Here is a 10,267-nt window from a genome sequence, read left to right on the forward strand (position 1 = left end):
ACTTAAAATTAGTATTGTAGGCATATATTGTTAATAGCTCCATTATAATATGATTCTTATTATTTTAGTATTATCTAATGGTACAACCTTCATATTTATCTTCTTGCTTTGTTATTGTTACATATTAATCTTCTCATTTTGTATCACACGATTTTTTTATAGTGATTTTCAAGTCATATTTTTTATGAATTTGTTGACCAACGTTATTATTTATTTGCTTTGTTCTGAATTTTGTCTGAACATTTAAATTCAAGTAATATTTGACATAATTACAATATTTTCTTTTCTTTCATTTCATTGTCTAGTTAATTGTTTCTTTCTTGAGATACGATGTAATATGAATTGATTATGATTTTTTAATTATTTTTCCTGAATGTTCTTAATTGGGTTTGTATCGTTTGTATTGTACCTATATATAAAACACTTCTTTTTTGTTTTTAAAAATAAAAAAAAACTGATACAGTTTATACAAATAGATTTTAATGACTTAAGTATGTATAAAATTTGAATGTTTCTCTTTGAATGTGGTACCCGAGTGATGGCTTAGACAAAGAACCTTGCCGCCAATAGCACGCAAATCTAAAAATAGATTTTTCTGAATTGATGATAATGCATAATTAGAGAAAATATTTACAAATCATAAAATGGCTATTCTAACAATAGATTTCCTAGCGAGGTAGGTAAAAAATGGTTAATCTTATGAAATATGTAGAAATATCACGAATATACAATTTGCATGGATAGTGTCATTGAAATATCTGAAATTACTTGTTTAATCTGTTACCATTAAAAAGACTAATTATTAATTATTTTGTATTACTTTTTTAATATACTTACTCTATATTTACTTGTTCATTGCTTCTTCGTTCCAGATATTTTGACATCTGTTGTTCTGGTATTAAAATTCGCTCCATATTTACAAGGAACATTTTGTAAACTTCTTGTTTAAATCCTTTTCATATAAAATATTAAAAATTCTTGGAAATGGCTGTTTCATCATCGTGGTTGGTTCATGCTAGCTATTGTTGCGATATTTTGGGGGAATTATTTCTAGAATGTCGAAGTACTCATCAGGAAATTCGTTGGTTACTAAATTTAAAAGCTTAGCTTTGCAGGTGTTTAACTTTTTTTGAGAATTTTGGTAAATGCCTGCCCTAAGACTCTCATTAAAGTTCGAGCTTTCGATAGTTAGTATGACGTATCTTTTACTGAGGCTCTTGATCCGATTTTAGATTGTGGGGATGTTGGCAGTTAGTGTATTTGTCCTAAAATATAGTTTCGACATGTACAATCCTCCTCAGGATTGGCATATCTGTTTCCATTAGGTTGTTCTAGTGGATTTTGTTTAGTTTAGGATAAAGATTCGCTCTATATTCGACTGATAAAAGCTTTGTATGTACGATGGTTGGTATTCCCGAGTCTTCCGCATAACACTTGCAGCAGATTAACCATCTCTCTTACTTAACTTAATAATAACATTACTGCCTAATAATTTTTAATAAATATACATTTTTTTTTTCTGATACAGAACGCTCTAAAAATAACAGTCTACTACGAAGCGTTGTGCCCAGACAGTGTTAGATTTATTGGTCGTCAACTTTACCCCAATTGGAACCAAATTAAAGACTATGTCGACGAGCTGGAATTTGTACCCTTCGGCAAAGCCATAGTAAGTTGATTTTTGCTTTCTAATGTTTGCGCTATCAAATGTCGTTTCAACATCTATAAATACTGTATATTATTATATTTGTAGTACGTGCACCATGATGCTGATGTTGCAAAGCAAACACCTGAGCGTTACGCATTCGATTGCCAACATGGTCGTAGAGAATGCCAAGGAAACAAGTATCAGGCTTGTGCACTGTCGCAAAACAAAGGGAAAGATGTAGAAGTGCCTTTGGTTTATTGTATCATGAAAAGTAGAGATCCTTCTTCTTTCGACAATGTTGAAGAGGTAAGTATATAAAATTGAAAGTTTCAATGACCACAACATTTATTTTCTTACAGTTCTGAATGCATATATCTTTGGAATCACTACAAAAAACTACAAAAATAAATTTATATTGATTTGTTATTTATAGTCCATATCAAGGTGGATGCCGGCATCATCATATCCGACGTGATGTTTGAATTAAATAGAAATTCCAATATTTTATTAACTTTTTTAAATAAATTATTTTGGTGTCATTTCTGTTCCTATGCTTCAGCTATTCTAAATTCCTTTGCGGTGCAATCAAACCAATCGCTTAAGTTTTTCCAACTAAAATATTCTCATCCATAATTTTCTTCTAATGGCCGAATTTATTCGATTTGTCTTTGCACTATATTTTGTAGAGATGTGTATTTTGTCCACTCGTTAAATGACTTAAATATTTCAATTTTCTTAAAGGACTCACCGATTCTTAAGGGAGTCCATTTCCGTATCCTGCTCTTATCCACGAATTATTATTTGGAATGACCTGTCGCGCAGTATATTGTTGTTTTGTTGTTTATGTAAAACGTATTAAAATCGCTAGTTTAATATTTAATTTAAAAAATATAAAAATGCAATATGTGTAAATGAGGATGTAATGTAAATGAGATCTCTCCTAGTAGTAATACTTTTAAATACATGACGTAAGTGAAATACTGTAAAATTAAAATTAGTTATTTATATCATTGTTCTATTGCAGCATAGCTCTGAAGATGACTTTGTAAGCTGAAAGCGCTCAGCTAGGAAATTTATGTTTCATCAATCAGCCAATTGCGTCCACTGCTCCACATAGGCCTCCCTTAGTTCTTTTCAGTGTTCTCTACACTGGGCCGCTTGTAGCCAGTTTCCCGCTACACGTTTTATATCATCGGTCCATCTAGTCGGTGGTCATCCTCGGCTTCTTTTATAGTTTCTGGTCCTCCATTCCATAATACGTCTTGTCCACCATCCATCTTGTGTTCTGCTTAAGTGCTCTGACCAGTTCTACTTAAGCGTCGTGGTTCTTTCGATGACGTCTTGAACTCCTGATCTTTGCCTGATTTGTTGGTTTGTTATGTAGTCTTGAAGGCTCACGTTCAGCATTGCACGTTCCATGGCTCGTTGTGTAACTCTGAGTTTATTCGCAGATTTTTTCGTGAGTCTTAAAGTCTCTGCTCCATTACTTTGTACAGGCAAAATACATTGATTATAAACCTTTCGCTTGAGACACATGGGAATTAAACTTTTTAGAATATGGCTTAATTTGCCAAATGCTGCCCGTGTCAGGCCTATTCGCCTCTGTATTTCATGTGTTTGATTGTCTCTGCTTATTTTGATCTCGTGTCCCAGATATTTGTAAGTGTCTATTTGTTGTATGGTATTATTGTCTATAGTTATATTTCCACTCATTACGAGATTTGTCAAAAGTTTAGTTTTCTCAAAGTTTATCTTTAATCCTGCTCTTTTAGATAGACCTTTAAGCGAATGTATCATAGAAACTCTATCCTGTAAGTTATCTGCGATTAATACAACATCATCTGCAAACCACCTTAGATGATTTAATCTTTCTCCATCTATATTGATGCCCATATCTTGCCATTGAGTGTTCTTAAATATTGACTCTAGAGCTACCGTGAACAATTTTGGTGAAATATTGTCTCCTTGTCTAACTCCTCGACCTAAGCTGAATTTTTCTGTGTCTTCGTGTAGTCGTATACTTGATGTAATGTTCTCGTAGATGTTTTTGATTAATGTCGTGTACCTGTAATCTATTCGGCTTTGATTTAGGGCTGTCCAGTACTGTTTCAAACTCTACAGAATCAATCAATTTATGTTTACACACTTTAAAAACTTCTATAAAAATACTTTTCTTTTCCATTCTTTGATTCAATCTTTTTGTAATTGTATATTTTCACCAATAGAAGACCTATTAACATTATTATTAACTTTTAATTTTAGTGTGCTAGGAGATTTGGACTAGATATTCCGAAGCTGAAATCTTGTTCCGACACCATAGAAGGAGACAGACTTCTAGCTATCCAAGGAGACCGAACGTTTCAGCTGGATCCCAATATTTCTTTCGTTCCCACCATTGTCTTTAATGATCAGTTCAAACAAGAGGATCAGTCTCAAGCTTTACGAGATTTCGTCGCTGTTGTTTGCTCTAAGATACAAAATAAGAGTAAACCAAGTTTATGTAACGGCAGTAAATTACCGCTTTTAGATGATTATTTTTATTAGGTAAACGGCATAAGACTATTTAAATACAATACATATTTATTTTTATCGTTTTATTTTAACCACTAATCTTTCCACGTAGTTTTAGATAAAATTTAAAAAACGACAAATAGTAAATAATTACAAAAAATTAACATAAAGAAGTGGTTAAAGGTCCAAAAAACTTCTCCTTTCACTCGAAATAATAATTTGTGTTAAAGAACTTTATACTATAACTTAAAAATACATACTTATCCCGTAATAGATATGTTTCGAAGAAACTTATTGCTGATAGCTTAATCTTATATTGTTATAATACTGCTATCCGGGAATTTCGTACGCCAGGTGATAGGCAACCAATATTACTCATTAAATATAAACCTTAAAAATACCCATAACTTCAAAAAAAAAGTTTTAACGTTTTACAATTTTTTTTTGTTGCTTCATGAGGTATAAAACATATTATACGAATGGAACCTGCTGTTGTTATAGAATAGGAAGATTTGAAACATACCCAAGGTAATATTACAAACGTAAAAAATAAAACTGAATCAATTAAAACAAAAGTTTATTTTTGAAGTTTTATAGTCGTTTATAGACTAGTATTTATAAATGGAACGTTTCTGATAATAATTAATGAATATATACTTCTATTATTTATGATTATTCTATTTTTTTAATGAGAAAGTCTGCAACAATAAATTTATTCCATTAATAGCGAGACGTAGAAATTTTTGTTTTGTATGTTTCTGACAATGAATATGTCAAAATATTTCCAAGATAAACGAAAGGACTATATTAACATGATATATGGAAAGTAGTACAGTGATACATACTTTAAAGGACGTCAAAGAAGCACGTAATCATTCGGCGTCTTCATTTAATGTTTCAAAGTGTTCTAGTGCTGTTGGTTGGTTCGAACCGTTGGACGAAGTTGTCCTTTCGAGCAGAAAAATGAATGTTCCCTTCATCGCAATTTTATAATATAATATGATTTTCATCTAGTCTAAAGGTTTTTACGCCTACATTGGTAGCTATATTATAGTTTCAACTACTCTCAAGATGTTTCATGACGGGCTGATGATGGTCTGATTGGATCGAAAACATTTTGAAGATACTTTTAATTCTTTTGGATAAATATTAAAAATTTTAATAATAAAATATACCAGAAGTCTTTAGTTTTGGTAATTTTTTTTAAACTGCGCTATACAGCAAACTACTTGGATCTTCTCTTTTATTTTGTTCTATAGAATATTATTGTTATTGGAATATTTTAAACCACTCTGGATGCATTAAGTATCACCTAAAGTGTTATCTTTAGAGATATCTAGATAATGTCAGGACATTATCGTTTAAAGAGTTTTGGAAGACATCAGAATTATATTTGAACTGTCTTGGATCGTTTTAAACGACAGTGAAAGAATTCAGGACGGCATATTATGTTACAGAATTCTATGGAAGATTTCGTAATGGGTAATTAGGATTAGGAATGTTCAAGAAGCTCTAGAAGTCTTTTAGGAAATATGACATATTCCATAGGTCTCTGGGCGATTTCATGAGAGGTTCTAAAAGGTCACTAGACTCTAGCTCTAAAAGACTCTAAGTAAGCTTAAAAAAAATCAAGTGAATCGAGGAATGTTTCTAGTAGTTTTCAAGGAAATCCTGAACAATTCAAGGCAGTCTGAAATGTTCTAGAAACCCTGGAGCAGCCTTTGAAGCAGCCTGAAAAGTTTGAGAGTCGTCTAGATAATTTCGTGAGAGGCTATAGTAGTTTCAGGAAACTTTAAAGGACTTCTTAAATATGTCAAAACCCTGCTGGAATTTAAAAAAGTCGTAAGTGTTTTTAAGTATTTCAATGCTATTTATAAATATTTCCATTGCTTCTATAAGACTTCATACTAGCCGTAAATAATTCTCCTTGAGAATTTTAGGATTGTAATAATTTGAAAGTGTTTTAAAGAACTTCAAAAACGACTCTTAAATATGTCACTCTACTAGACTTTGATGGAATTTTTCAACAGACTCTGGAGCCATTCAGAACATAGAATGCTACAAGTATATCTGGATGATTTTAGGATAGGCTATTAAAGTTTAGAGGACATTGAAGAGCTTCAGCAAAGGCTGAAATATTTCCAGGTTGTCTAGTAACCTTACAATGTCCTCTATAGGATTTTAAGATAACTATAAACGTTTCAAAATTCTTCTAAAATCTTTTAGAAAACCTCTAAATAATTCATGTCATATTATAACGTTCAAGGAATCTTTGAAAGAGTTAAAGACAGCCTTAAGTGCTCCAGCAGTATCTGGAGATTTTTTAAAAGGTTGAAATAGTTTGGGGTGTTTTAGAGGACTTCAAAGACTATAAAATTTTGCAGAAATTTACCGTTTTAAGAGGCTCCGAGAAATTCAGAATAAAATGAAATCGTACAAATCTGGATAATTTCAGAATTGACTATTGGAGTTTAAAGCATTCTTAAAGACTTAACCAAAGTCTGAAATATTTTCAGGTTGTCTGGTAACCTTGCAATGGTCTCTATAAGTTTTTAAGATAACTATAAATGCGTTAAAATTCGCATTTTATTTTGAATAAATAAATAATAAATATTCATTTGAATATTGTAATATTCAAAGAAGCTCCGAAAAACTTGAGGACAGATTGGAGTATTTCAGAATTATCTAGATGATTTTATTTTATAAGAGTGTGAAACAATTTACAGAGCTTTAAAGGACTTCAGAGACTCTAAAATATTTCAGAACCCTACTGATATATTTTATATACCAGCACTAACCAGAATAGAGAACAATCAGGCAGAACAAAGTGTGGATGAAGCCTGGACAGATATTAAAGAAACCATCGTAACAACAGTGAACCAATGTCGCCAACCATCTATAAATAATAGCATTAAACCGTGGATCAGCAGAAACACGTGGAAAGTGATTGAACAAAGAAAGCAACTTAAAGTTGGCCCCTGTGATCAACAGACATATAAAGCTCTCTCCAGAGATATTCAACGAAGATGCCGAAAAGACAAACAAGAATACATCTCTGAAATCTGTCAAGAAATAGAAAATCACGGATATCGAAATGAAACCAAAGACCTCTTCCGGAAAGTGAAAATTCTTGCGAGAGAATTTAAATCTAAGAACTATGCAATAGAGGACAAACATGGTATTATCATAAGTGATATCGACAGAGTGTTGAAAACATGGAAAAACTATTGTTCGGAGCTCTACAGGGAAGAACACGTAAATCTAGGCCACACTTCAGCCCTCGAAAACATCGCATACAACCCTGAACCTGAAATTCTGCTGTCCGAGATTGAAGAAGCTGTAACTCACCTCAAGAAGAATAAATCCCCTGGCTGCGATGATATCACGGGAGAGCTCCTTCAGAACATGGGAGACAAAGGATGTTACATAATGTGGAAACTTTGTAATAAAATTTGGAGATGCGGAAAGTGGCCCAGAGAATGGCGCACATCATTGTGCATACCAATCCATAAAAAAGGAACAACTACAAAGTGTAATAATTATCGTACCATCTCACTGATTTCCCATCCAAGCAAAATATTACTAAGAATCATTAAACGCCGTTTGCAACAATACTTAGACAAACAAATTCCCCAAGAACAAGCAGGCTTTGTCAAAGGGAAGGGTACGAGAGAGCAAATCCTTAATATGCGGCAGCTCATAGAAAAGGCCCGCGAATTTAAAATTCCAATAATAATCTGTTTTCTAGACTACCAAAAGGCATTTGATTGTGTGAGGTGGGAAGTTCTCTGGACAGTTCTTCATGAGATGGGAGTTCCAGATCATTTGGCAATATTAATTAAAAACTTATACGAAGATAACTCAGTTAAAATAAGAATTGAAAACCAGCAATCTGATACCTTCAAAACCAGCGGGGGTGTACGACAAGGGTGCATACTATCTCCAGACCTGTTCAATTTGTATGGAGAATACATAATGAGGAACGCACTCGATGGATGGAGAGGCGGCATCTCCATTGCAGGAAAAAAGATCTCAAACTTAAGATTCGCAGACGGTACAGCACTGATGGCAACATCTGAAGAGGAGATGTCGAGACTGATGAAGAGAGTAGAAACCGAAAGCAACAAGTGTGGGCTCAAGATTAATAATCAGAAAACAAAAATCATGATTGTGGACCACGCGAATATCCTCCAAACAGCGGGCGCCCTAAATCAGTTCGAGAAAGTAGACGAGTTCACGTATCTAGGATCTTCCTTAAGCAGTGCAGCCTCCTCCCATACGGAAATTCGCAGAAGAATAGGGATGGCCAAGAACGCGATGAGTCGACTGTCAAAAATATGGAGGGACCGCTCTTTATCCAAAAAACTCAGGATGAGACTGGTACGGACACTCATTTTTTCAATCTTCAGTTACGGTGCCGAAACATGGACAATAAAATCAGAGGATAGGAAAAGGATTGACGCATTCGAAATGTGGTGCTGAAGACGAATGCTACGCGTCTCGTGGACGGAGCACAGATCCAATCAGTCGATTCTCGAAGAGCTAAACATTCAGACCAGACTCTCCTCTCAGTGTCTTGCAAATGTTTTAAAGTTTTTTGGCCACATTGCGAGAAGAGACAATGACAACTTAGAAAGACTATTTGTGTGCGGAAACGTAGAAGGACGTAGAGGCAGAGGACGCTCACCTATCCGATGGTCAGATCAAGTACAGAAAGCCACTGGAGAGACGTTTTCCGAGTCCATGAGAGCAGCCCAAAATCGCAAGAGATGGAGAGAATTGTAGGAAATCACGATCCTCAGCAATGAGGAAACGACAAGAGAGAGACTGATATATTTTAAGAGGATCTGGTGGAATTCAAAATAGAATGAGATGGTACAAAGATCTTGGAATATTCAAGGGAGCTCTGGATGTCTTTAGGATAGCCTGAATAGTTTCAGTGGAGTCTGAAGGACTTTATGATAAGCTGAAATTAGGGGAAAATGCAGGAAAGACGATCTCCAGCAGAACAATCCTAATTTCTAATAAATGGTTTTGTAGAACTTTTCTGTTAAATAAACACACTCTCCTATTTTTTTTATCAGTTTATTACCACAAATAAGTTATATTTACAATACATTTCTCGCTATCGACAACACACTCTCAATTAAGTTATCCAAATAAAACTTTATTATCGGTTTTTCTCCAAACATATCATTATTACATTCCAAACACCAGTACATCGTCTACAAATTGACTAACCTAATGTTAAAACAATAAAACTTCAACCTTGGATCGATCAAAGCTATTCAAAAGAATTTTTTAATTGATTTTATCATTGCTGCTAGTTCTAAATTGGAAATAATTGATCGACGTGTTAGGAGAATCAATAAATACGTATTTCTTACGTATTAGTTATGAGTTAGTAATAAGTTGCATAATATTTTTGTACATCATTAAAAACCACATTGATGAAATTCGCGACTATAAGGCAAAAATTTTACATCAAAGTAACATAAAACTAAGCACAAAGCAGTACGAATAAAAAATATTATAGACGGATAAAATATTAAAGTACTAATAAGAGAAGAGAATAGTTTAGATATTGAAAAAAGTGTCAAAGAAAATGTACAGGAATTTATCTAGTAAATCAAATTGAATGATTTGTTCCAGAAATTAAACAAAGACGGAAAAAAGAAGTTTATATTGCTCCAAAAGACTTTAAGAAAGCTTGAAACATTTCTAGTATCTTTCAAGATACCTCTAAAAAATTCAAAACAGCCTGTTATATTCACTTAAACTCCGGGAAATTTTAAAACCAAGTAAAAAGTTACAAAGGTATCTGGAAGATTTCATGGTAGGTTCTACTAGTTTTAAAAAGTTTTAAAGGAGTTCAGACATTCTTAAATATTTCAAAACCCGACTAGAATGTTTTAAAATAGAATGAAGAAAGTAATAAAATAATAAAATTATACAAATGTTTCTGTAGGATTTCAGAACGGACTGTTGAAATCTAGGAGTCTCTTTGGAAGACTTCAGAAAAACTCGAAATATTTTAAAACTATTATGGAATTCTAGCATATTTCAAGTAACTTTTAAAGAGTTCACATCACTTTGGAATGTTCAAGA

The 10,267-nt window shown here is 33.2% G+C and overlaps 1 protein-coding gene across 1 annotated transcript in view; it reads left to right on the top strand.

The window, feature by feature from the left end:
• Positions 1–4,232, top strand: part of LOC140434009 (uncharacterized) — a 41,494-nt gene extending 37,262 nt beyond the window's left edge. The window contains exons 5-7 of the mRNA XM_072521976.1: positions 1,529–1,669; positions 1,754–1,954; positions 3,911–4,232. Coding sequence (XP_072378077.1) covers positions 1,529–1,669; positions 1,754–1,954; positions 3,911–4,192 — 624 coding nt within the window. The 3' untranslated portion in view covers positions 4,193–4,232. The remainder of the gene's footprint in view (positions 1–1,528; positions 1,670–1,753; positions 1,955–3,910) is intronic.
• The last annotated feature ends 6,035 nt before the right edge of the window (positions 4,233–10,267 follow it).

Source organism: Diabrotica undecimpunctata, chromosome 2 (assembly GCF_040954645.1).
Source record: "Diabrotica undecimpunctata isolate CICGRU chromosome 2, icDiaUnde3, whole genome shotgun sequence".
Lineage (NCBI taxonomy): Eukaryota > Metazoa > Arthropoda > Insecta > Coleoptera > Chrysomelidae > Diabrotica > Diabrotica undecimpunctata.